The sequence below is a fragment of the Portunus trituberculatus genome, chromosome 48, assembly GCF_017591435.1.
Source record: "Portunus trituberculatus isolate SZX2019 chromosome 48, ASM1759143v1, whole genome shotgun sequence".
NCBI classification, from domain to species: Eukaryota; Metazoa; Arthropoda; class Malacostraca; order Decapoda; family Portunidae; genus Portunus; species Portunus trituberculatus.
In genome coordinates this window covers 20,407,849-20,434,923 of record NC_059302.1, presented here as the reverse complement: position 1 = coordinate 20,434,923, position 27,075 = coordinate 20,407,849, and the positions used below count along the sequence as shown (strand labels likewise).

Genomic DNA, 27,075 nt, shown 5'->3' with positions numbered 1-27,075 from the left:
GCTCCGTTTTTGGCTGTTGTTTTTATAGTTAGCAAGTAGTGTTTGTGCTTGGTGTCTGTGTGTGGTGCTTTTGAGTGTTAGTGAAGTGAAAGTGTGTACTGCAAGTGTTAGATTAGAGTGAAATAGTGGTTAGAATCAGTGTTTGTGAGTTAAAAGTATTTTGATAGAGCGAGGAGACTAGGCTTGTAACCGTCAAGTTGACCTTGAAAGATGATTAATTGACCTCACTTAGGCCCACCACCACCAGGTTCCCCCCCCCGTCACCAAGTATTTTTATTTGTTTGTTAGCTACGTATAGTGTTCTTGTGAGTTAACAGATTGTAAATTAGTATGGCGGTAGCTACTGAGGTATATCAGTGTGTGATTGAGTGCGTGAAAGAGAGTGTTGAGGTGGGATTGGGCAAGTTTGTTGTGTGTGAGATGTGTGGGCATGACAGGAAGGTAGTTGACTTTTCTGAGTGTATGGTGTGTAGGCTCAAGAGCGAGAATTTAATTCTTTCTCTTGAGCACCGAGAATTGCGAGAGGAAATGAGAAAGCTAAGTGAGGGGAAAAGTGCGAACGAGGTTCTCATCTTTGAGTTGAAGGAGGAGGTTAAGAGGCTTGGGGAGGCAGTGGAAAAAATTAGGCAGGAGATCAGTGTTGGGCCAAAGGTTGGACCTTCTGAGGGCAACAGGGTGGCTTGGCCCTCTGTCGGGAAGAGCAGAGTGGGGAAGAGGGAGCAGACGAGCCAGACTGGGAAAGATAGTAGTCAGGATGGGCAGAGATGGCAGGTTGCGAGGGAAAGGAAAGCGGAGGCAGTTAGGGAGGATAGGACTAAACCTGTTGAGTGTGAAAATAGGTTAGGTTTGTTGGAGGGGGAGGGGAAGAGTGAGAGTGGAGTGAATGAGGTGGTTGTGGTGAGTGAAAGGAGAGAGAAGGGGGTAGAGGAGAGGAGGAGGAGGGTTGTGCCTAGCACACCTCAGGTGTGTGTGGTGGGTGACTCTCAGGTTAGGTACTTAGATAGCCCTTTCTGTGGGAAAGACAGGGATAAGAGAACGAACGTGTGTATGCCTGGTGCAGGTGTGAAGGCAGTGAGTGAGGAGGTGCAGAAGAAAGTTGGAGGAATGGAGAGGGAGGGTGTAGTAGTTTTGCACGTAGGTGGGAATGATGTCAGAGCAGGTGGGTCGGAGGAGTTAATGGCAAGATTTCGGGAAATGTTAGGCAAGATAAGGGAGAGTGGTAGGAGGTGTGTAGTGTCAGGAATCTTGCCTCGTGTGTATATTAGCAGGGAATGGTTGTCTAGGGCCATTGGTGTGAATGATCGGGTAAAAGGGATGTATAAGGATGTGGGTATCAGCTTTGTGGATGTATGGGATAGGTTCTATGGGCGAAGGGATTTGTATGCTAGGGATGGTGTGCATCTGAGTAGGAAGGGTGTGGATGTGCTGAGTGGATGTCTGGAGGGGGGAGTTGGGATGGAGTGTAGGGGGTGAGGTAGCAAATGCATTCCAGAAGAAAGATGTTAGACATAAATTAGATAGGATAAACAAAGATAGTGAAAAGATTAGGAAAGATTTCCAGGTGCAAATAGGAGAGAATAAGATTAGGATTCCAAATAAGGAGACAGCATCTAGGAAGGTATGCAGGACTTAGGAACAAGAAGGATGACTTATCTAGTTATATGTTGAGGAGGAAAATGTTTCATTTCACAGAGGCAGTCAGGTTAATGGTATTACACCAGGAATTGGTATAACAGTAGTATTTATGTAAAAAAAGTCCTTATGTCTGGATGTTAGAGTAAACAGAGTAGAGTCCTTATGGTTATTAGAGTAAACAAAAGTAAGGTTATTAGAGTAGGAGCTTTTTATAGACCACCTAACCAGTCAGCAGATGTAGACAACCTTATGGTAGATGAAATAAATAGGGGGTGTACTAGTTATCTTAGGGGATTTTAATCTTAAGTCAGTAAACTGGGAGAGGATGGTAAGAGATGCTAGTGAAAATAAGTTTATGGAAAGTTTTCAGGATAACTATTTAGTGCAGATGGTAGATAAACCTACTAGGGGGAGGAAGGTTTTAGACATAGTACTAACAAATATTGAGCATTGTTTAAAGGAAGTTGAGGTAGGAGAGACTTTAGCAAACAGTGACCATCATATAATTAGATTTATCATTAATTCCAGTAGGGATAATATAGTGAATAAGACAAGAATCCCAAACTATCAGAAAGGCAATTATGGTAGGTTACGTCAGTTATTAGGAGAGATAAACTGGGAAGATAGTTTTTGAAATAAAACTGCACAGGAGATGTGGGATATTTTTAAGGTTATAGTAAAGGGTATAGTGATGCAGTGTATCCCTTACAAAGATATAAGGCAGAGAAACAGGAAGCCATTATGGTGGACTCACGAGATAGGTAGACAGATCAGAAAGAAGAGGGCATATAGAGAGTTGCAGAAAAGTGGGGAAGATGTAGATCTGATTAGGTACAGACAGGTCAGGGATGATTTGAGTAAGGTTATAAAAAAAAGTAAAAGGCAGGCAGAGAAAAAACTAGCTAGAGCTGGGAGTAAAGATCCCAAAAAATCATAGTTATTACAAGGTCAGTGATAAAAGAAATAAGGATAGGATTGGACCACTTAGAAAAGATGGTGTAGTAGTGGATCAAAATGAAGATATAGTAGAATTATTGAATGAACAATTTTCTTCAGTATTTACTAGGGAAAGAATAGGAAATCCTGTTACAAACAGTGCGACGAGTAGTTAAAGAGCTGTAGAAAATAATGATATAAAACCGGGAATTATTAGAAAATTTATTCTTGAACTAGACGAAAGAAAAGCTAGTGGTCCTGATGAGCTACATGCCTGAGTACTTAGGGAGGGTGTAGACAGTATTTCTGAAGCACTTAAGTAAATATTTGAAAGATCACTTAGGTTTGCTGAGATACCTCAGGACTGGAAGTTACCTAATGTTACACCAATATTTAAAAAAGGTAGGAAGGATGATGCGAATAATTATAGACCGATCAGTTTAACTAGTATAGTATGTAAGATACTAGAGAAAATCATTAAGGGTAGTATTTGGGAGCATTTAAATGAGAATAGATTAATTAGAGATACCCAACATGGCTTTAGATCAGGGAGGTCCTGTCTTACAAATTTGCTCAATATCTTATAACATATTACCAAGGAGTTAGATGATGGAAATAGCATAGATGTTATATATCTAGATTTTAGCAAGGCGTTTGATAAGGTACCGCATAGGAGGCTAGTGTACAAATTGAGACTACATGGGATAGGGGGTAGGTTAGTTGATTGGATTAATGAATGGCTTTCTGATAGGAAACAGAGAGTAGTATTAAATGGGGCAATGTCTGAGTGGAAGGAAGTGGTTAGTGGGCTACCCCAAGGATCAGTGCTAGGACCTCTTCTTTTCTTGGTGTACATTAACAATTTAGATATAGGAATTAGTAGCAAAGCATATAAGTTTGCAGATGATACTAAGATAGCATGTGCAGTACAGGGTTAAAAGGACAATTACAGAATACAACGAGACCTGGACAGGTTGATAGCATGGGCAGACAGGTGGCAGATGGAGTTTAATTCTAAAAAGTGTCAGGTTATGCATTTAGGTAAAGACATCACAAACTTTAGCTATGAGATGGAGGGATGTTGGCTAGAGGCAGTAGAGGAGGGAAAGGATTTAGGGGTAGTGATAGACAGGACTATGAAATTTTCAAAGCAATGTTTAGAAGCAAGAAATAGGGCAAATAGGATCCTGGGTTTTATAAATAGAAATGTTAGTTATAAAAGTAAGGAAGTGGTGCGTAGCTTATATAATTCCTATGTTAGGCCCCATTTAAAGTATTGCATACAGGCCTGGTCACCCCATTATAGGCAGGATATCAACATGTTAGAAGCAGTTCAGAGAAGAGCAACTAGGATGATACCCGCATTAAAACGCCTGGAGTATAGAGATAGATTAAAGGAATTAAACATGTTTTCATTTGAGAGGAGATGTATAAGAAGGAATATGATAGAGTTATTTAAAATGTTCTCAGATACAAACTACATAGATGTGAGATCTTTCTTTACCTTAGAGGAGGGAAGTAGGACTAGAAATCATGGCAGGAAGATTAGAAAGCAAGGTTGCATGTTAGATATAAGAAAATATTTCTTTAGTCATAGGGTGGTAGACTTCTGGAATGCATTGCCAGAGAGGGTTGTAAATAGCACTAGTTTGACAATGTTTAAAAACAGATTAGATAAGCACTTAAATTTATTAGATTTATAATTATGTATAGCACTGCATGATAGTTTTTATAAGAAATTTACTATAGTTAAACAAGACATGATCCCCATGTATGGGGATCACAGATTGTAGAGAAATTCGCTGCAGGACTTAGCCCTGTTAATGGGCCAAATATCTAGAATTAGTATATAATGTATTGTGTAGTACTTTTAAGTGTATCTTTAAGTACTGATGACGAGGTTGCTGTGCGACTGATACAGGATAACCTAGATGGGCCCTGGTAGCCCTTTGTTATCCTATTATTTATGTTATGTTATGTTAGGCTGGAATTAAGAATGTTGGAAGAAAGAGTCAGAGGGGATATGATAACAATTTTCAAAATAGTACATGGAATGGACATATTGGATAGGGAGAACCTGATCACAATGGCATCCAGTAATTACCTAAGAGGACACCCTAATAAAATACTGAAAGATTCCTGCACGAGCGACATCAAGAAGAATAGTTTCCCGTATCGGAGCATTGATGCATGGAACAAACTGAGCGTGGATGTGGTGTGCGGCGAGTGTCAGTCAAGTGAAGGAAAAATTGGACAAGTGTGGACAAAGAGACAGGACATAGAGAGCTACGGCTCGGGCCCTGTAATCACAAATAGGTAAATACACACACACACTCACACAAACATAAACACACCTGATGGCTCGGGTGTCTATTTCCTGCGTGGTGGCCATGCGGTGTCCCGGGCCTGAGAAGAGCAGTGTGTTTCCTCTCTTCTGGATGCCGCAGCCCTGCCCCACTGCTGCCCCTTCCACCCGTGCCCAGTGCTCCAACACACCACCCTCCTCAAAGTTGTCATGCATCCAACGGACTGGCTTGTTGGGGAACTTGCCACAGTAGGTCCCTGCATGGTCATAGAGGAACAAATTTGTGGATCAGGATGAAAGTGGAAATAGGCAGATACACTTCATATAGCCTGACAGATTCTTACATCTTGAGGCTTTCCTTATTTTCTTGTCCTTATGTTCTCTTTACTTTAATTACGGTCACTCCTTTGAGACAGCAGACCTACCCTTGTATCCTGGGTCACACTTGCAGTGGCCAGCAGCAGTGCACAACCCATGGCCATGGCAGTTGTGGCGGCAAGGTGGGCCGATGTACAGATCCCGCAGTGCAAACTCATTGCCTGCTGTGCCACTGAGGTTGTTCTGCAGCCACCTCAGCTGTATCTGTCTGAAGGATTAGAGCCTTGGATGTGAATGAATGTGTGTATGAGTGTGTGGTCTGCCTCTTGCACAGGCTCAGTGTTCTTGCAAATATTGGCCAAGCAATACATGTGTATATGAAATGAGAAAGACAACATGCAAAAGCAAAGCTGCTTTATGCATCATCAGCTTACCTTTGTGAGAGTCGATGGTCCAAAGGGATGAGGAAACGGCTCCATGGTCCATGATGGCCCGGATGGTACACACTTGGTTCAGATGGTCCTTCACAATGCACAGCTGCAGCAGGACACCCAGGGTGCAGCAGGTGCCAAGTGTGTCCACTGTCTTGGGAATACTGCAGCAACACTGGCTGGTCACCCACAGATGATACCTTGCAGCCCACACTGATCTGCAGTGACCTAAGTGTTACCATTCACTCTTAGGCACACTCTAAGGAGATGCTCACCAAGCAGTGTGACATGTGTTCTGCTTAGCATGAGTATGTTTTACAACATATTTTTGACAACTTTTACATGTAATATGACACAATAAGAATCCTTCACATGTTCTGCATATTTCTTACAGATGCAGAAGCATATTGTCTTGAACACCAAATCTGATGGAAAATTTCAAGCATGAGACTGCTACATGTGAGCAGACACTATATGAAGCTTACTTGGAAGGTGATGACATCACTGGGAGAAAGTACGAGTGGGTGAGTCACTGCCTCCCGCACTCTCTCAGCTCCATCTATCACTTGCACCTCTGTGTCACTGTCACAGTAGTGGCTGTAGCTGCTGCTGGTCACAAAGAGCCATGGGGAAGCTATGGTGGAGTTGGGCTGTGGAACAAAGGAGACAGTGTTCATAGGAGCATGAAGCAGAGAGGAAAAGATGTGATGCGACAAGATGTGATGTGCAGAATGGCAGAGACCAGCAAGTCCTGAATATATGTAGCACAGGCTGTGACATGATGCTGCACTGTTGTTCTGCATGTGTGTATTATTCACCATGGTCACCTGTTGGTCACCCAGCCAGGCTTTCCCCTACAGAAAGAGTTCAGAGCTCATAATAACCGATCTTCAGGTAGGACTGAGACCACACCACACAGCAGGACAGCAAGGCCACAACTGCTTGAGTTACATTCTGTACTTATTTACAGCTGGGTGAACAGGGTCTACACATTAAGAGGCTTGCCCATTTGCCTAGCCGCTCCAGGTACTCACACACAAGCCCTCTCAGTTGTGAGCCACTGCACTTCATGGTGTATTTACCTAATTGTATTTACCTAATTGTAACATACGGGAAAAGAGCTATGCTCGTGTTGTCCCGTCTCCATATCTATTAATGTCCAGCTTTTTCTTAAAATCATGAATATTCCTTGCGTTGACCACTTCCACGTCTAAACTATTCCATGCTTCCACCCTTCTATGAGGGAAGCTATATTTTTTCACATCTCTCCTATAAGTGGCCATTTTTAGTTTTTTCCCATGCCCTCTCGACATTCTTTCATTCCACATACACAGATCTTCCCTATCCATTTTTCCATGCCAATCATCACTCTGTATATTGCTATCAGGTCTCCCTTTCTCTTCTGTTTTCCAGGGTCGGAAGTTGCATTCTTTTCAGTCTGTCTTCATAAGTCAAATCTCTTAAGTCAGGCACCATTTTGTTGCAGCCCTCTGTACTTTCTCTAGTTTCCTTATGTGTTTCTTTAAGTTCGAGCCCACTGTATTGTTGCATATTCAAGCCTCGGTCTTATCATTGCAGTAATTATTTTCTTCATCATTTCTTCATCTAAATATACGAACGCCACTCTTATGTTCCTCAATAAGTTCAATACTTCTCCAATTATTTTGTTTATATGTCTCTCTGGCGATAGGTCATTGGTAATTGTCACCCCAAGGTCTTTTTCTTCATGACTGGTTTTATGTCTTCATTTCCTATCTTGTACATACTCCTGATTCTTCTTTCACTCTTGCCAAACTCTATTTTCTTGCATTTTGTCGTGTTGAACTCCATTTGCCATGTACAGCTCCATTTCCATATTCTGTCCAAGTCTTCCTGGAGTAGTTCGCAATCTTTGTCACATCTCACTTTTCTTAACAATTTTGCATCGTCTGCAAATAGGCTCACATAACTGGACACCCCATCCACCATGTCATTTATGTAGACCGCGAACATTACTGGTGCCAACACTGATCCCTGTGGAACTCCACTCTCCACCAAGCCCCATTCTGATGGTCTGTCCTTAATTATTGTTCTCATTTCTCTTCCTACCAAAAGTCTTCCATCCATTTTAGTAAACTGCCATGCACTCCTCCTACCATTTCAAGTTTCCAGATCAGTCTCCGGTGTGGTACCTTATCAAAGGCCTTTTTTAAATCCAGATATATTCCATCAGCCCAACCATCTCTTTCCTGTATTACATCTATCACCCTCGAATAGTAACATATCAGGTTTGTCGTGCATGAACGCCCTTTTCTAAAACCAAATTGACACTCACAAAGTATGTCATTTTTCTCCAAGAAGTCTGTCCATCTATTCTTCACCACCCTCTCACACATCTTAGCTACCACACTTGTAAGTGACACTGGTCTATAGTTCAATGGGTCTCTCTTGTTACCTGATTTATAGATTGGGACAATGTTAGCTCTTTTCCAGTCTTGGGGCACTACACCTTCCCTTAATGAGGCATCAATTACTTCACAAACTTTTTCTGCCAGTTGCTCCTGCATTCTCTTAAAATCCATCCTGATACCCCATCAGGTCCCACAGCTTTTCTCACTTCTAAACTCCCCATCATATTCTTGATCTCCTCCACAGTTACTTGAAACTCCTTCATAATCCCTTTCTGTTCCATTACCAGTGGTTTGTCAAAAGCAGTCTCCTTTGTGAATACCTTCCGAAAGCATCCATTCATAGCCTCTGCCATTTCCTGGGATCTTCACTGCATACTCCATTTACTTCTAAACTTTCAATACTTTCTCTATTTTTGATGTTGTTGTTCACATGTCTGTAAAAAGCCTTGGTTGGTCTTTACATTTATCAATTATATCCTTTTCTTGTTTCTTTCTTTCTTCTCTTCTAATCAACACATATTCATTTCTTGCTCTTTTGTAACTTTCCCACTGCTTAATCCGTCTTTTCCTTCTCCACCTCTTCCATGCATCCTCTTTTCTTGTTCTAGCCTTTTCACATCTATCGTTAAACCAGTCCTGCTTTCCAACTTCTCTATGTTGTCTTATTGGTACAAATTTTTCTCACCTTCTTTGTATATTTTTATAAATTCCTTCCACTTTTCATTTGCTCCTTAGCACTCTTGAATTTCATCCAATTTGTCTCTTGAAAGAATTTCTTTAGGTTTCCAAAATCTGTCTTGGCATAATTCCATCTTCCCACTTTATATTCTTCATTTCTTCTAGATTTCTCTTCATCTATCACCTTGAACTCCAAAACTGCATGATCACTCTTTGCTAAAGGGCACTCCACCCTCATCTCCTCAATGACCATTGGCTCTGTACTAAAGACCAAGTCCAGTCTTGACGATGCTCCTCTCCTCCAAACCTAGTATCTTCTTTGACCCACTGAGTTAACACATTTTCCATTGCCAGTGTCAATAGTGTATTTCCCATGTTGTCTCTGATCCTTCCATTGACCAGTCCTCCCAACACACCTCTTTACAATTAAAATCTCCCATCATTATAGTTCGTTCACAGCCACCCAACATTTCTTCCAGACATGTTCCTGTATCACTTATCATTTCTTCATATTCCTGTACTGACCATGCATTTGTCTTAGGTGGTACGTACACCACTATGTAGTGCCTCTTTTTCCTTCATTAGTTTCTGCTCTGATCTTTAGCACTTCTGCCTTTCCCATACCTTCTTTCACTTGATCCACCTTTATATCTTTTTAACCAGCAACATCACTCCTCCTCCCATCTTACCTACTCTATTTCTTTTCCAAACATTATATTTCCTTCTCCAACCATCATCAGGTCTTCTCCTCTCTCAGTTTTGTTTCAGTAAGACCCACAATATCTGGGTTCTTGTCCTCAAGTAATCGTTGAGTTCTAAAATCCCGATATCACTCCATTTATGTTGGAATACATTACATTCCGCTCATACGTAAGTTTCTTTAGTCCTTTCTTGCTGTACTTTTCTGGGTTATGAACCACTTCCTCAGTCTCATATCCAAGATTCTCCAGAAAACTCTTTCTTCTCCTCTTCTGTCCTCTCTTCATTTTTTTTCAAAGCCTCCTTTCTCAACTCATTTAACATTTCTCTTTCCTTTTCACCGAGATCTCTTCTCAACCAAATCTTCCTTGTTGTTTCCTGCTGGGCTAGCCTCCATGACTTCTCCACCAATTCATCTACATCCTTTTGTGACTTAAGTTTGATTCTTATTGGCCTCATACCTTCTCTTGTGAACTTTCCAATTCTATGGAAGTCCTCTATTTCTTGTACTAGGTCTTTTCCTCCTCCTGCACCACATTAATGATATTATTTATCACCTTTTTATGTTTTTCTCTCTCCATTTTACTCGGTGTCTTATCCTCCTCCACACCAAATATCACCACACATCTCTTTTTGTCTACAGTTTCCCTCACCAATGTCTCATTTGATTTAATAACCTTCACCACTTTCTCAGCAATCTTCTCTTCTATGATCTGTTGATCTATAATTTCAGCAAGGCCCAAAGTTTTCTCCCAGACTCTTTGATTTCCTTTTCCAGACTTGCAACTTTGTAATTTACCTCCTTTCTTTCCACTTCCTGACTTTTTTCCATTCAGCCTGCTTCTCCATCACTTTTCCTAGAGATTCTCCACATTTTTCGCAATTCACTTTAATTAGCTTAACTTCCTCTTTCAGTGCTTCATTTTCCTTCTTCATATCGGCACACTCTTTCATTACATTGTCATAACTCGTTTCCAGGCCCCATACTTTTCAAACAGTTTTTCAATTTTACCTTCCAACTCCAGAATTTTCTTCACATAAGCGCTCTTCTCCATTATTCCTTGAAATCCTGTGAAGTCTGATTCATCTTTCGAGTTCACGGCCGCCATGTTGCGCAGATGTAAACAAACCAGCTGATGGCTCAAACGCAGGCTACAGTTTATATTTACCTTCCTGGACATTATTTTGCTAATCAACAGTTAACATGACTATATGGAGACGGGACAAACATTACCAGCTCCTTTCCCACCTTGGTTACTCTTAGGCAATGGTAACTGTAGAATTAGAGATGATTGCTCTGGAGCTCAGCGACCACATCCGCCATCGACGATGTGTGTGTGTGTGTGTGTGTGTGTGTGTGTGTGTATTTACCTAATTGTATTTACCTAATTGTAACATACGGAAAAGAGCTATGCTCGTGTTGTCCCGTCTCCATATCTATTAATGTCCAGCTTTTTCTTAAAATCATGAATATTCCTTGCGTTGACCACTTCCACGTCTAAACTATTCCATGCTTCCACCCTTCTATGAGGGAAGCTATATTTTTTCACATCTCTCCTATAAGTGGCCATTTTAGTTTTTTCCCATGCCCTCTCGACATTCTTCCATTCCACATACACAGATCTTCCCTATCCATTTTTCCATGCCAATCATCACTCTGTATATTGCTATCAGGTCTCCCTTTCTCTTCTGTTTTCCAGGGTTGGAAGTTGCATTCTTTTCAGTCTGTCTTCATAAGTCAAATCTCTTAAGTCAGGCACCATTTTCGTTGCAGCCCTCTGTACTTTCTCTAGTTTCCTTATGTGTTTCTTTAAGTTCGAGCCCACTGTATTGTTGCATATTCAAGCCTCGGTCTTATCATTGCAGTAATTATTTTCTTCATCATTTCTTCATCTAGATATACGAACGCCACTCTTATGTTCCTCAATAAGTTCAATACTTCTCCAATTATTTTGTTTATATGTCTCTCTGGCGATAGGTCATTGGTAATTGTCACCCCAAGGTCTTTTTCTTCATGACTGGTTTTATGTCTTCATTTCCTATCTTGTACATACTCCTGATTCTTCTTTCACTCTTGCCAAACTCTATTTTCTTGCATTTTGTCGTGTTGAACTCCATTTGCCATGTACAGCTCCATTTCCATATTCTGTCCAAGTCTTCCTGGAGTAGTTCGCAATCTTTGTCACATCTCACTTTTCGTAACAATTTTGCATCGTCTGCAAATAGGCTCACATAACTGGACACCCCATCCACCATGTCATTTATGTAGACTGCGAACATTACTGGTGCCAACACTGATCCCTGTGGAACTCCACTCTCCACCAATCCCCATTCTGATGGTCTGTCCTTAATTATTGTTCTCATTTCTCTTCCTACCAAAAGTCTTCCATCCATTTTAGTAAACTGCCATGCACTCCTCCTACCATTTCAAGTTTCCAGATCAGTCTCTGGTGTGGTACCTTATCAAAGGCCTTTTTTAAATCCAGATATATTCCATCAGCCCAACCATCTCTTTCCTGTATTACATCTATCACCCTCGAATAGTAACATATCAGGTTTGTCGTGCATGAACGCCCTTTCCTAAAACCAAATTGACACTCACAAAGTATGTCATTTTTCTCCAAGAAGTCTGTCCATCTAGTCTTCACCACCCTCTCACACATCTTAGCTACCACACTTGTAAGTGACACTGGTCTATAGTTCAATGGGTCTCTCTTGTTACCTGATTTATAGATTGGGACAATGTTAGCTCTTTTCCAGTCTTGGGGCACTACACCTTCCCTTAATGAGGCATCAATTACTTCACAAACTTTTTCTGCCAATTGCTCCCTGCATTCTCTTAAAATCCATCCTGATACCCCATCAGGTCCCACAGCTTTTCTCACTTCTAAACTCCCCATCATGTTCTTGATCTCCTCCACCGTTACTTGAAACTCCTTCATAATCCCTTTCTGTTCCATTACCAGTGGTTTGTCAAAAGCAGTCTCCTTTGTGAATACCTTCCGAAAGCATCCATTCATAGCCTCTGCCATTTCCCTGGGATCTTCACTGTATACTCCATTTACTTCTAAACTTTCAATACTTTCTCTATTTTTGATGTTGTTGTTCACATGTCTGTAAAAAAAGCCTTGGTTGGTCTTTACATTTATCAATTATATCCTTTTCTTGTTTCTTTCTTTCTTCTCTTCTAATCAACACATATTCATTTCTTGCTCTTTTGTAACTTTCCCACTGCTTAATCCGTCTTTTCCTTCTCCACCTCTTCCATGCATCCTCTTTTCTTGTTCTAGCCTTTTCACATCTATCGTTAAACCAGTCCTGCTTTCCAACTTCTCTATGTTGTCTTATTGGTACAAATTTTTCTCACCTTCTTTGTATATTTTATAAATTCCTTCCACTTTTCATTTGCTCCTTAGCACTCTTGAATTTCATCCAATTTGTCTCTTGAAAGAATTTCTTTAGGTTTCCAAAATCTGTCTTGGCATAATTCCATCTTCCCACTTTATATTCTTCATTTCTTCTAGATTTCTCTTCGTCTATCACCTTGAACTCCAAAACTGCATGATCACTCTTGCTAAAGGGCACTCCACCCTCATCTCCTCAATGACCATTGGCTCTGTACTAAAGACCAAGTCCAGTCTTGACGATGCTCCCTCTCCTCCAAACCTAGTATCTTCTTTGACCCACTGAGTTAACACATTTTCCATTGCCAGTGTCAATAGTGTATTTCCCATGTTGTCTCTGATCCTTCCATTGACCAGTCCTCCCAACACACCTCTTTACAATTAAAATCTCCCATCATTATAGTTCGTTCACAGCCACCCAACATTTCTTCCAGACATGTTCCTGTATCACTTATCATTTCTTCATATTCCTGTACTGACCATGCATTTGTCTTAGGTGGTACGTACACCACTATGTAGTGCCTCTTTTTCCTTCATTAGTTTCTGCTCTGATCTTTAGCACTTCTGCCTTTCCCATACCTTTTTTCACTTGATCCACCTTTATATCTTTTTTAACCAGCAACATCACTCCTCCTCCCATCTTACCTACTCTATTTCTTTTCCAAACGTTATATTTCCTTCTCCAACCTTCATCAGGTCTTCTCCTCTCTCAGTTTTGTTTCAGTAAGACCCACAATATCTGGGTTCTTGTCCTCAAGTAATCGTTGAGTTCTAAAATCGATATCACTCCATTTATGTTGGAATACATTACATTTCGCTCATATGTAAGTTTCTTTAGTCCTTTCTTGCTGTACTTTTCTGGGTTATGAACCACTTCCTCAGTCTCATATCCAAGATTCTCCAGAAAACTCTTTCTTCTCTTCTTCTGTCCTCTCTTCATTTTTTTCAAAGCCTCCTTTCTCAACTCATTTAACATTTCTCTTTCCTTTTCACCGAGATCTCTTCTCAACCAAATCTTCCTTGTTGTTTCCTGCTGGGCTAGCCTCCATGACTTCTCCACCAATTCATCTACATCCTTTTGTGACTTAAGTTTGATTCTTATTGGCCTCATACCTTCTCTTGTGAACTTTCCAATTCTATGGAAGTCCTCTATTTCTTGTACTAGGTCTTTTCCTCCTCTTGCACCACATTAATGATATTATTTATCACCTTTTTTATGTTTTTCTCTCTCTCCATTTTACTCGGTGTCTTATCCTCCTCCACACCAAATATCACCACACATCTCTTTTTGTCTACAGTTTCCCTCACCAATGTCTCATTTGACTTAATAACCTTCACCACTTTCTCAGCTATCTTCTCTTCTATGACTGTGTGTGTGTGTGTGTGTGTGTGTGTGTGTGTGTGTGTGTGTGTGTGTGTGTGTGTGTGTGTCATGCACAGTGCAGGAAGAAAAAGAGTGACACAAGACAAGCAGGACAGTTGATGCATCCTGCAATTAGGATATACAAGTTGAAAATATTTCCAAGAAACTATGGAACAAAAAAAATAAGAAAACAGGTAAAAGGTAAACAATTATAAGAGTACAATTATAAATGAGAATAAAATTATGAAAATAATGAGGAGCAGGGAGCAGTGAGATAGATTACTCACAGACATGTCAGCCTGCAGAGTGCTGAGGAGCTGCTCAGGCGCCACCCTCAGGTTGTCCACCGCCCACTGGTTCTGCCCATCGTGTGTTGGCTGCCACAAGCGGAACCTCACCACGCCAGACTCTCCATGCTCCATAGTGTCCAGCTTCACATTCACCAGTCTGAAGAGACGAGTACTGATCTTATCATGCATAAACACACACACACACACCAATGAGGCAGGAACTAGAAAAGAAGAAAGATGTGGCGGGTAAACTGGTGGGAGTTGCTACTAACGAGGCTGATGAGTACCAAGGTGAAATCGAGGTGGTTTCAAGGATTGGAAGGTATGAAGAGGGCAAAGCCAGGCCAATGAGAATCAAGTTTAAATCTCAGGCACCAGCAGAGGAAGTTATGAATGGTTCATGGAGGCTTGGAAAGCGGGAAGATTATAAGGATATATGGATAAGGAGAGACATGAACGCGGAGGAAAGAAATAAGACCAGTGACTTATGGAAGCTGGCAAAGGAAAAAAACGAATCCCGATCAGAGGAGGAGAGGAAGAAGTTTTACTGGAGAGTCAGGGATATGAAACTGATAAAGTGGATGATTGGGAAAATAGGAGAAGGGGAGAGAAACTAAAAATGGCATACACTTATGTGAATGGGTTACAGTCTGCAATGGTAGAAATAAATTACTATCTTAGGGTAGAGAGGCCTGACGTGATGGGAATAACTGAAACTAAACTTAATGAAGTCATTGAAAATAAAATAGGGGAATAACTGAAACTAAACTTAATGAAGTCATTGAGGAGAATAAAATAGGGGAATAACTGAAACTAAACTTAATGAAGTCATTGAGGAGAATAAAATAGGGGAATAACTGAAACTAAACTTTATGAAGTCATTGAGAATAAAATAGGGGAATAACTGAAACTAAACTTAATGAAGTCATTGAGGAGAATAAAATAGGGGAATAACTGAAACTAAACTTAATGAAGTCATTGAGGAGAATAAAATAGGTGAAGGTGAATACAACATATGAGTAAGAAATAAAGCAGAAAAGCAGGGAGGCGGTGTGATGTTATTGGTGAAAAAAGATCTTGTTGCCTATAAACTGAGGAATGACTATGGGTTAGCTGAGGTGGTTGGGGATGAGGTGGTGTGTGGAGGTGTTAAACGAGACTTTGTTGTGGTATATGCTCCCCCCAAAACCAATGCATGGAATAGAGAGGAATATAAAAGGAAGATAGAGGACACAAAAAGGTGGATAGAGTATTTGATGGAAACTAAAGAAAAACTGGTAATAATGGGAGATTTCAACAGCAAAGAGGTGAAATGGGAAGAGTGGACTGTGGATGGTTGCGAAGATTCATGGGGTGGAGAGCTGCTAAGAATGGCAATGGAAAACTCATTGACACAGTGGGTGGAGGAAAATACTATATACAGAGATGAGGATGAACCATCACGACTGGACTTGATTTTCACTAAAGAGGCGGAGTTGATAGAAAACATGAAAGGCAGATGTCCAATAGGGAAGAGTGATCATGTGATGATTGAGTGTGTATTTAGGGAAGGAAGAATGGAGAAAAGGAATGAACATCACAAAACAGGAAGATTCATCTACGGTAAAGCAGATTACATCAAATTAAGGAATTACTTTGAGCAAGAGGACTGGAGTGTTTTTGAGGATGCATGTGGAATTCAGGATAAATGGAGAGAGTTTTTGAACATTTACAAGATAGATAAGAGTAGAGAAGGGACAGCATGAGTTTGAACTCTTCCTCCCATAAACAACAACTGGTCAAATACAACTAGGTAAATACACAGTTGGAGACTTCAACTGTAAAAAAATAAACTGGGGAGAGATGGAAGTAATGGACAATGCTGGGCAGTGGAGTGAGAAAGTGTTACAGATGACTATGGTTAATACAATGGACCAGTGGATAGAAGAGTCAACAAGATACAGGGGGGAAGAGGAACCATTGTTACTTGACCTAGTCTTCACAAAAAAAACCGGAGTCCCCTCCAATCATACAATACCTTAGTCCAATGAGGAAAAGTGATCATGTGACATTAGAGATGCAAATGCAGGAGGAAGATAAGAGAAGACAGAGAGGACTATATAGGAGAGAGATTAAATAATGCAAGAGCAGATTTTTAAAAACTAAGGAGTTATTTTGCTGATATTGAGTGGAGTAATATTATGAGCAGGAAGATTGTACAAGAAAAATATGACATAATCTTACAGGAATACAATGAATGAGTAAAAAACCTTGTTCCTGTTTATAGAGTTCAGAAAAAAATACATACATGGTACAATGCTAGATGCTTACAAGCAAAAAAGGCAAAGGATAAAGCATGCAAGAAACTTTTAACCCCTTCAATACGGTGACGCCTTTGTCGGCATCATGAAGCCCCAGTAGCAAATACGGTGACACCTAAGTAGACGTCATATTTCTTTACTGAGCTTTCTTCAGTTCAGTTGTCCCGTATAGTGTGTTGGATACGAACTACACACGCCGTATGCTGTCTTTGAAATCCTAGTGCTCCTCCCACCATCCTTGTCTCCACCAATCACTCAAGATAAGCTACATGCATCCCGCCTTGTGTCTAAAATTACCCAATGGCATAGACTGTTCCCATCTCTCTCTCTCTCTCTCTCTCTCTCTCTCTCTCTCTCTCTCCATTTCCTATCTCCTTTCCTCCTTTCTTCTCGAAAGATAAGTTACATGCGTCCGCCTTGTAACATTGTGAAACACACACACACACACACACACACACACACACACACACACACACACACACACACACACACACACACACACTAAAGAAATTCTTTCAAGAGACAAATTGATGAAATTCAAGAGTGCTAAGGAGCAAATGAAAAGTGGAAGGAATTTATAAAATATACAAAGAAGGTGAGAAAAATTTGTACCAATAAGACAACATAGAGAAGTTGGAAAGCAGGACTGGTTTAACGATAGATGTGAAAAGGCTAGAACAAGAAAAGAGGATGCATGGAAGAGGTGGAGAAGGAAAAGACGGATTAAGCAGTGGGAAAGTTACAAAAGAGCAAGAAATGAATATGTGTTGATTAGAAGAGAAGAAAGAAAGAAACAAGAAAAGGATATAATTGATAAATGTAAAGACCAACCAAGGCTTTTTACAGACATGTGAACAACAACATCAAAAATAGAGAAAGTATTGAAAGTTTAGAAGTAAATGGAGTATGCAGTGAAGATCCCAGGAAATGGCAGAGGCTATGAATGGATGCTTTGGAAGGTATTCACAAAGGAGACTGCTTTTGACAAACCACTGGTAATGGAACAGAAAGGGATTATGAAGGAGTTTCAAGTAACTGTGGAGGAGATCAAGAATATGATGGGGAGTTTAGAAGTGAGAAAAGCTGTGGGACCTGATGGGGTATCAGGATGGATTTTAAGAGAATGCAGGAGCAACTGGCAGAAAAAGTTTGTGAAGTAATTGATGCCTCATTAAGGGAAGGTGTAGTGCCCCAAGACTGGAAAAGAGCTAACATTGTCCCAATCTATAAATCAGGTAACAAGAGAGACCCATTGAACTATAGACCAGTGTCACTTACAAGTGTGGTAGCTAAGATGTGTGAGAGGGTGGTGAAGAATAGATGGACAGACTTCTTGGAGAAAATGACATACTTTGTGAGTGTCAATTTGGTTTTAGAAAAGGGCGTTCATGCACGACAAACCTGATATGTTACTATTCGAGGGTGATAGATGTAATACAGGAAAGAGATGGTTGGGCTGATGGAATATATCTGGATTTAAAAAAGGCCTTTGATAAGGTACCACACCGGAGACTGATCTGGAAACTTGAAATGGTAGGAGGAGTGCATGGCAGTTTACTAAAATGGATGGAAGACTTTTAGTAGGAAGAGAAATGAGAACAATAATTAAGGACAGACCATCAGAATGGGGCTTGGTGGAGAGTGGAGTTCCACAGGATCAGTGTTGGCACCAGTAATGTTCGTGGTCTACATAAATGACATGGTGGATGGGGTGTCCAGTTATGTGAGCCTATTTGCAGACGATGCAAAATTGTTAAGAAAAGTGAGATGTGACAAAGATTGCGAACTACTCCAGGAAGACTTGGACAGAATATGGAAATGGAGCTGTACATGGCAAATGGAGTTCAACACGACAAAATGCAAGAAAATAGAGTTTGGCAAGAGTGAAAGAAGAATCAGGAGTATGTACAAGATAGGAAATGAAGACATAAAACCAGTCATGAAGAAAAAGACCTTGGGGTGACAATTACCAATGACCTATCGCCAGAGAGACATATAAACAAAATAATTGGAGAAGTATTGAACTTATTGAGGAACATAAAAGTGGCGTTCGTATATTTAGATGAAGAAATGATGAAGAAAATAATTACTGCAATGATAAGACCGAGGCTTGAATATGCAACAATACAGTGGGCTCCGAACTTAAAGAAACACATAAGGAAACTAGAGAAAGTACAGAGGGCTGCAACAAAATGGTGCCTGACTTAAGAGATTTGACTTATGAAGACAGACTGAAAAGAATGCAACTTCCGACCCTGGAAAACAGAAGAGAAAGGGGAGACCTGATAGCAATATACAGAGTGATGATTGGCATGGAAAAATGGATAGGGAAGATCTGTGTATGTGGAATGAAAGAATGTCGAGAGGGCATGGGAAAAACTAAAATGGCCACTTATAGGAGAGATGTGAAAAAATATAGCTTCCCTCATAGAAGGGTGGAAGCATGGAATAGTTTAGACGTGGAAGTGGTCAACGCAAGGAATATTCATGATTTTAAGAAAAAGCTGGACATTAATAGATATGGAGACGGGACAACACGAGCATAGCTCTTTTCCGTATGTTACAATTAGGTAAATACAATTAGGTAAATACACACACACACACACACACACACACACACACACACACACACACACACACACACACACACACACACACACACACACGGTAGCTCAGTGGTTAGAGCTGGCTTCACAAGCCAGGGCCAGGGTTCGATTCGGGAGGAGATATTTAGGTGTGTCTCCTTTCACGTGTAGCCCCTGTTCACCTAGCAGTGAGTAGGTACGGGATGTAAATCGAGGAGTTGTGACCTTGTTGTCCCGGTGTGTGGTGTGTGCCTGGTCTCAGACCTATCCTAAGATCGGAAACAATGAGCTCTGAGCTCGTTCCGTAGGGTAACGTCTGGCTGTCTCGTCAGAGACTGCAGCAGATCAAACAGTGAAATTACACACACACACACACATACTCATACACACTCATACACACACACACACACACACTCATACACACACACACACACACGGGACACCGTCGATGGCGGATGTGGTCGCTGAGCTCCAGAGCAATCATCTCTAATTCTACAGTTGCCATTGCCTAAGAGTAACCAAGGTGGGAAAGGAGCTTGTAATGTTTGTCCCGTCTCCATATAGTCATGTTAACTGTTGATTAGCAAAATAATGTCCAGGGAAGGTGAATATAAACTGTAGCCTGCGTTTGAGCCATCAGCTGGTTTGTTTACATCTGCGCAACATGGCGGCCGTGAACTCGAAGGATGAATCAGACTTCACAGGATTTCAAGGAATAATGGAGAAGAGCGTTTATGTGAAGAAAATTCTGGAGTTGGAAGGTAAAATTGAAAAACTGTTTGAAAAGTATGGGGCCTGGAAACGAGTTATGACAATGTAATGAAAGAGTGCCGATATGAAGAAAGAAAATGCAGTACTGAAAGAGGAAGTTAAGTTAATTAAAGTGAATTGCAAAAATGTGGAGAATCTCTAGGAAAAGTGATGGAGAAGCAGGCTGAATGGAAAAAAGTCAGGAAGTGGAAAGAAAGGAGGTAAATTACAAAGTTGCAAGTCTGGAAAAGGAAATCAAAGAGTCTGGGAGAAAACTTTGGGCCTTGCTGAAATTATAGATCAACAGATCATAGAAGAGAAGATTGCTGAGAAAGTGGTGAAGGTTATTAAGTCAAATGAGACATTGGTGAGGGAAACTGTAGACAAAAAGAGATGTGTGGTGATATTTGGTGTGGAGGAGGATAAGACACCGAGTAAAATGGAGAGAGAGAAAACATAAAAAGGTGATAAATAATATCATTAATGTGGTGCAGGAGGAGGAAAAGACCTAGTACAAGAAATAGAGGACTTCCATAGAATTGGAAAGTTCACAAGAGAAGGTATGAGGCCAATAAGAATCAAACTTAAGTCACAAAAGGATGTAGATGAATTGGTGGAGAAGTCATGGAGGCTAGCCCAGCAGGAAACAACAAGGAAGATTTGGTTGAGAAGAGATCTCGGTGAAAAGGAAAGAGAAATGTTAAATGAGTTGAGAAAGGAGGCTTTGAAAAAAATGAAGAGAGGACAGAAGAGGAGAAGAAAGAGTTTTTCTGGAGAATCTTGGATATGAGACTGAGGAAGTGGTTCATAACCCAGAAAAGTACAGCAAGAAAGGACTAAAGAAACTTACGTATGAGCGGAATGTAATGTATTCCAACATAAATGGAGTGATATCGGGATTTTAGAACTCAACGATTACTTGAGGGACAAGAACCCAGATATTGTGGGTCTTACTGAAACAAAACTGAGAGAGGGAGAAGACCTGATGATGGTTGGAGAAGGAAATATAATGTTTGGAAAAGAAATAGAGTAGGTAAGATGGGAGGAGGAGTGATGTTGCTGGTTAAAAAGATATAAAGGTGGATCAAGTGAAAGAAGGTATGGGAAAGGCAGAAGTGCTAAAGATCAGAGCAGAAACTAATGAAGGAAAAAGAGGCACTACATAGTGGTGTACGTACCACCTAAGACAAATGCATGGTCAGTACAGGAATATGAAGAAATGATAAGTGATACAGGAACATGTCTGGAAGAAATGTTGGGTGGCTGTGAACGAACTATAATGATGGGAGATTTTAATTGTAAAGAGGTGTGTTGGGAGGACTGGTCAATGGAAGGATCAGAGACAACATGGGGAAATACACTATTGACACTGGCAATGGAAAATGTGTTAACTCAGTGGGTCAAAGAAGATACTAGGTTTGGAGGAGAGGGAGCATCGTCAAGACTGGACTTGGTCTTTAGTACAGAGCCAATGGTCATTGAGGAGATGAGGGTGGAGTGCCCTTTAGCAAAGAGTGATCATGCAGTTTTGGAGTTCAAGGTGATAGATGAAGAGAAATCTAGAAGAAATGAAGAATATAAAGTGGGAAGATGGAATTATGCCAAGACAGATTTTGGAAACCTAAAGAAATTCTTTCAAGAGACAAATTGGATGAAATTCAAGAGTGCTAAGGAGCAAATGAAAAGTGGAAGGAATTTATAAAAATATACAAAGAAGGTGAGAAAAATTTGTACCAATAAGACAACATAGAGAAGTTGGAAAGCAGGACTGGTTTAACGATAGATGTGAAAAGGCTAGAACAAGAAAAGAGGATGCATGGAAGAGGTGGAGAAGGAAAAGACGGATTAAGCAGTGGGAAAGTTACAAAAGAGCAAGAAATGAATATGTGTTGATTAGAAGAGAAGAAAGAAAGAAACAAGAAAAGGATATAATTGATAAATGTAAAGACCAACCAAGGCTTTTTACAGACATGTGAACAACAACATCAAAAATAGAGAAAGTATTGAAAGTTTAGAAGTAAATGGAGTATGCAGTGAAGATCCCAGGAAATGGCAGAGGCTATGAATGGATGCTTTCGGAAGGTATTCACAAAGGAGACTGCTTTTGACAAACCACTGGTAATGGAACAGAAAGGGATTATGAAGGAGTTTCAAGTAACTGTGGAGGAGATCAAGAATATGATGGGGAGTTTAGAAGTGAGAAAAGCTGTGGGACCTGATGGGGTATCAGGATGGATTTTAAGAGAATGCAGGAGCAACTGGCAGAAAAAGTTTGTGAAGTAATTGATGCCTCATTAAGGGAAGGTGTAGTGCCCCAAGACTGGAAAAGAGCTAACATTGTCCCAATCTATAAATCAGGTAACAAGAGAGACCCATTGAACTATAGACCAGTGTCACTTACAAGTGTGGTAGCTAAGATGTGTGAGAGGGTGGTGAAGAATAGATGGACAGACTTCTTGGAGAAAAATGACATACTTTGTGAGTGTCAATTTGGTTTTAGAAAAGGGCGTTCATGCACGACAAACCTGATATGTTACTATTCGAGGGTGATAGATGTAATACAGGAAAGAGATGGTTGGGCTGATGGAATATATCTGGATTTAAAAAAGGCCTTTGATAAGGTACCACACCGGAGACTGATCTGGAAACTTGAAATGGTAGGAGGAGTGCATGGCAGTTTACTAAAATGGATGGAAGACTTTTGGTAGGAAGAGAAATGAGAACAATAATTAAGGACAGACCATCAGAATGGGGCTTGGTGGAGAGTGGAGTTCCACAGGGATCAGTGTTGGCACCAGTAATGTTCGCGGTCTACATAAATGACATGGTGGATGGGGTGTCCAGTTATGTGAGCCTATTTGCAGACGATGCAAAATTGTTAAGAAAAGTGAGATGTGACAAAGATTGCGAACTACTCCAGGAAGACTTGGACAGAATATGGAAATGGAGCTGTACATGGCAAATGGAGTTCAACACGACAAAATGCAAGAAAATAGAGTTTGGCAAGAGTGAAAGAAGAATCAGGAGTATGTACAAGATAGGAAATGAAGACATAAAACCAGTCATGAAGAAAAAGACCTTGGGGTGACAATTACCAATGACCTATCGCCAGAGAGACATATAAACAAAATAATTGGAGAAGTATTGAACTTATTGAGGAACATAAGAGTGGCGTTCAGATATTTAGATGAAGAAATGATGAAGAAAATAATTACTGCAATGATAAGACCGAGGCTTGAATATGCAACAATACAGTGGGCTCCGAACTTAAAGAAACACATAAGGAAACTAGAGAAAGTACAGAGGGCTGCAACAAAATGGTGCCTGACTTAAGAGATTTGACTTATGAAGACAGACTGAAAAGAATGCAACTTCCGACCCTGGAAAACAGAAGAGAAAGGGAGACCTGATAGCAATATACAGAGTGATGATTGGCATGGAAAAATGGATAGGGAAGATCTGTGTATGTGGAATGAAAGAATGTCGAGAGGGCATGGGAAAAACTAAAATGGCCACTTATAGGAGAGATGTGAAAAATATAGCTTCCTCATAGAAGGGTGGAAGCATGGAATAGTTTAGACGTGGAAGTGGTCAACGCAAGGAATATTCATGATTTTAAGAAAAAGCTGGACATTAATAGATATGGAGACGGGACAACACGAGCATAGCTCTTTTCCCGTATGTTACAATTAGGTAAATACAATTAGGTACACACACACACACACACACACACACACACACACACACACACACACACACACACACACACACACACAAATGTGTTAACTCAATGGGTCAAAGAAGATACTAGGTTTGGAGGAGAGGGAGCATCGTCAAGACTGGACTTGGTCTTTAGTACAGAGCCAATGGTCATTGAGGAGATGAGGGTGGAGTGCCCTTTAGCAAAGAGTGATCATGCAGTTTTGGAGTTCAAGGTGATAGACGAAGAGAAATCTAGAAGAAATGAAGAATATAAAGTGGGAAGATGGAATTATGCCAAGACAGATTTTGGAAACCTAAAGAAATTCTTTCAAGAGACAAATTGGATGAAATTCAAGAGTGCTAAGGAGCAAATGAAAAGTGGAAGGAATTTATAAAAATATACAAAGAAGGTGAGAAAAATTTGTACCAATAAGACAACATAGAGAAGTTGGAAAGCAGGACTGGTTTAACGATAGATGTGAAAAGGCTAGAACAAGAAAAGAGGATGCATGGAAGAGGTGGAGAAGGAAAAGACGGATTAAGCAGTGGGAAAGTTACAAAAGAGCAAGAAATGAATATGTGTTGATTAGAAGAGAAGAAAGAAAGAAACAAGAAAAGGATATAATTGATAAATGTAAAGACCAACCAAGGCTTTTTTACAGACATGTGAACAACAACATCAAAAATAGAGAAAGTATTGAAAGTTTAGAAGTAAATGGAGTATACAGTGAAGATCCCAGGAAATGGCAGAGGCTATGAATGGATGCTGGAAGGTATTCACAAAGGAGACTGCTTTTGACAAACCACTGGTAATGGAACAGAAAGGGATTATGAAGGAGTTTCAAGTAACGGTGGAGGAGATCAAGAACATGATGGGGAGTTTAGAAGTGAGAAAAGCTGTGGGACCTGATGGGGTATCAGGATGGATTTTAAGAGAATGCAGGAGCAATTGGCAGAAAAAGTTTGTGAAGTAATTGATGCCTCATTAAGGGAAGGTGTAGTGCCCCAAGACTGGAAAAGAGCTAACATTGTCCCAATCTATAAATCAGGTAACAAGAGAGACCCATTGAACTATAGACCAGTGTCACTTACAAGTGTGGTAGCTAAGATGTGTGAGAGGGTGGTGAAGACTAGATGGACAGACTTCTTGGAGAAAATGACATACTTTGTGAGTGTCAATTTGGTTTTAGAAAGGGCGTTCATGCACGACAAACCTGATATGTTACTATTCGAGGGTGATAGATGTAATACAGGAAAGAGATGGTTGGGCTGATGGAATATATCTGGATTTAAAAAAGGCCTTTGATAAGGTACCACACCAGAGACTGATCTGGAAACTTGAAATGGTAGGAGGAGTGCATGGCAGTTTACTAAAATGGATGGAAGACTTTTGGTAGGAAGAGAAATGAGAACAATAATTAAGGACAGACCATCAGAATGGGGATTGGTGGAGAGTGGAGTTCCACAGGGATCAGTGTTGGCACCAGTAATGTTCAGTCTACATAAATGACATGGTGGATGGGGTGTCCAGTTATGTGAGCCTATTTGCAGACGATGCAAAATTGTTAAGAAAAGTGAGATGTGACAAAGATTGCGAACTACTCCAGGAAGACTTGGACAGAATATGGAAATGGAGCTGTACATGGCAAATGGAGTTCAACACGACAAAATGCAAGAAAATAGAGTTTGGCAAGAGTGAAAGAAGAATCAGGAGTATGTACAAGATAGGAAATGAAGACATAAAACCAGTCATGAAGAAAAAGACCTTGGGGTGACAATTACCAATGACCTATCGCCAGAGAGACATATAAACAAAATAATTGGAGAAGTATTGAACTTATTGAGGAACATAAGAGTGGCGTTCGTATATCTAGATGAAGAAATGATGAAGAAAATAATTACTGCAATGATAAGACCGAGGCTTGAATATGCAACAATACAGTGGGCTCGAACTTAAAGAAACACATAAGGAAACTAGAGAAAGTACAGAGGGCTGCAACGAAAATGGTGCCTGACTTAAGAGATTTGACTTATGAAGACAGACTGAAAAGAATGCAACTTCCAACCCTGGAAAACAGAAGAGAAAGGGGAGACCTGATAGCAATATACAGAGTGATGATTGGCATGGAAAAATGGATAGGGAAGATCTGTGTATGTGGAATGGAAGAATGTCGAGAGGGCATGGGAAAAACTAAAATGGCCACTTATAGGAGAGATGTGAAAAATATAGCTTCCTCATAGAAGGGTGGAAGCATGGAATAGTTTAGACGTGGAAGTGGTCAACGCAAGGAATATTCATGATTTTAAGAAAAAGCTGGACATTAATAGATATGGAGACGGGACAACACGAGCATAGCTCTTTCCGTATGTTACAATTAGGTAAATACAATTAGGTAAATACACACACACACACACACACAAGGACTAAAGAAACTTACGTATGAGCGGAATGTAATGTATTCCAACATAAATGGAGTGATATCGGGATTTAGAACTCAACGATTACTTGAGGACAAGAACCCAGATATTGTGGGTCTTACTGAAACAAAACTGAGAGAGGAGAAGACCTGATGATGGTTGGAGAAGGGAAATATAATGTTTGGAAAAGAAATAGAGTAGGTAAGATGGGAGGAGGAGTGATGTTGCTGGTTAAAAAGATATAAAGGTGGATCAAGTGAAAGAAGGTATGGGAAAGGCAGAAGTGCTAAAGATCAGAGCAGAAACTAATGAAGGAAAAAGAGGCACTACATAGTGGTGTACGTACCACCTAAGACAAATGCATGGTCAGTACAGGAATATGAAGAAATGATAAGAGATACAGGAACATGTCTGGAAGAAATGTTGGGTGGTTGTGAACGAACTATAATGATGGGAGATTTTAATTGTAAAGAGGTGTGTTGGGAGGACTGGTCAATGGAAGGATCAGAGACAACATGGGGAAATACACTATTGACACTGGCAATGGAAAATGTGTTAACTCAGTGGGTCAAAGAAGATACTAGGTTTGGAGGAGAGGGAGCATTGTCAAGACTGGACTTGGTCTTTAGTACAGAGCCAATGGTCATTGAGGAGATGAGGGTGGAGTGCCCTTTAGCAAAGAGTGATCATGCAGTTTTGGAGTTCAAGGTGATAGATGAAGAGAAATCTAGAAGAAATGAAGAATATAAAGTGGGAAGATGGAATTATGCCAAGACAGATTTTGGAAACCTAAAGAAATTCTTTCAAGAGACAAATTGGATGAAATTCAAGAGTGCTAAGGAGCAAATGAAAAGTGGAAGGAATTTATAAA

The 27,075-nt window shown here is 40.4% G+C and overlaps 1 protein-coding gene across 1 annotated transcript in view; it reads right to left on the bottom strand.

Moving 5' to 3' along the window:
• LOC123498447 (reelin-like) overlaps nucleotides 1-27,075 on the bottom strand; it is a 265,988-nt gene that overhangs the window by 167,264 nt on the left and 71,649 nt on the right. The window contains exons 31-35 of the mRNA XM_045245551.1: nucleotides 14,447-14,606; nucleotides 6,111-6,275; nucleotides 5,629-5,843; nucleotides 5,302-5,462; nucleotides 4,926-5,133 (exon numbers count right to left, since the gene is read on the bottom strand). Of these exons, the coding sequence (XP_045101486.1) occupies nucleotides 4,926-5,133; nucleotides 5,302-5,462; nucleotides 5,629-5,843; nucleotides 6,111-6,275; nucleotides 14,447-14,606 (909 nt within the window). The remainder of the gene's footprint in view (nucleotides 1-4,925; nucleotides 5,134-5,301; nucleotides 5,463-5,628; nucleotides 5,844-6,110; nucleotides 6,276-14,446; nucleotides 14,607-27,075) is intronic.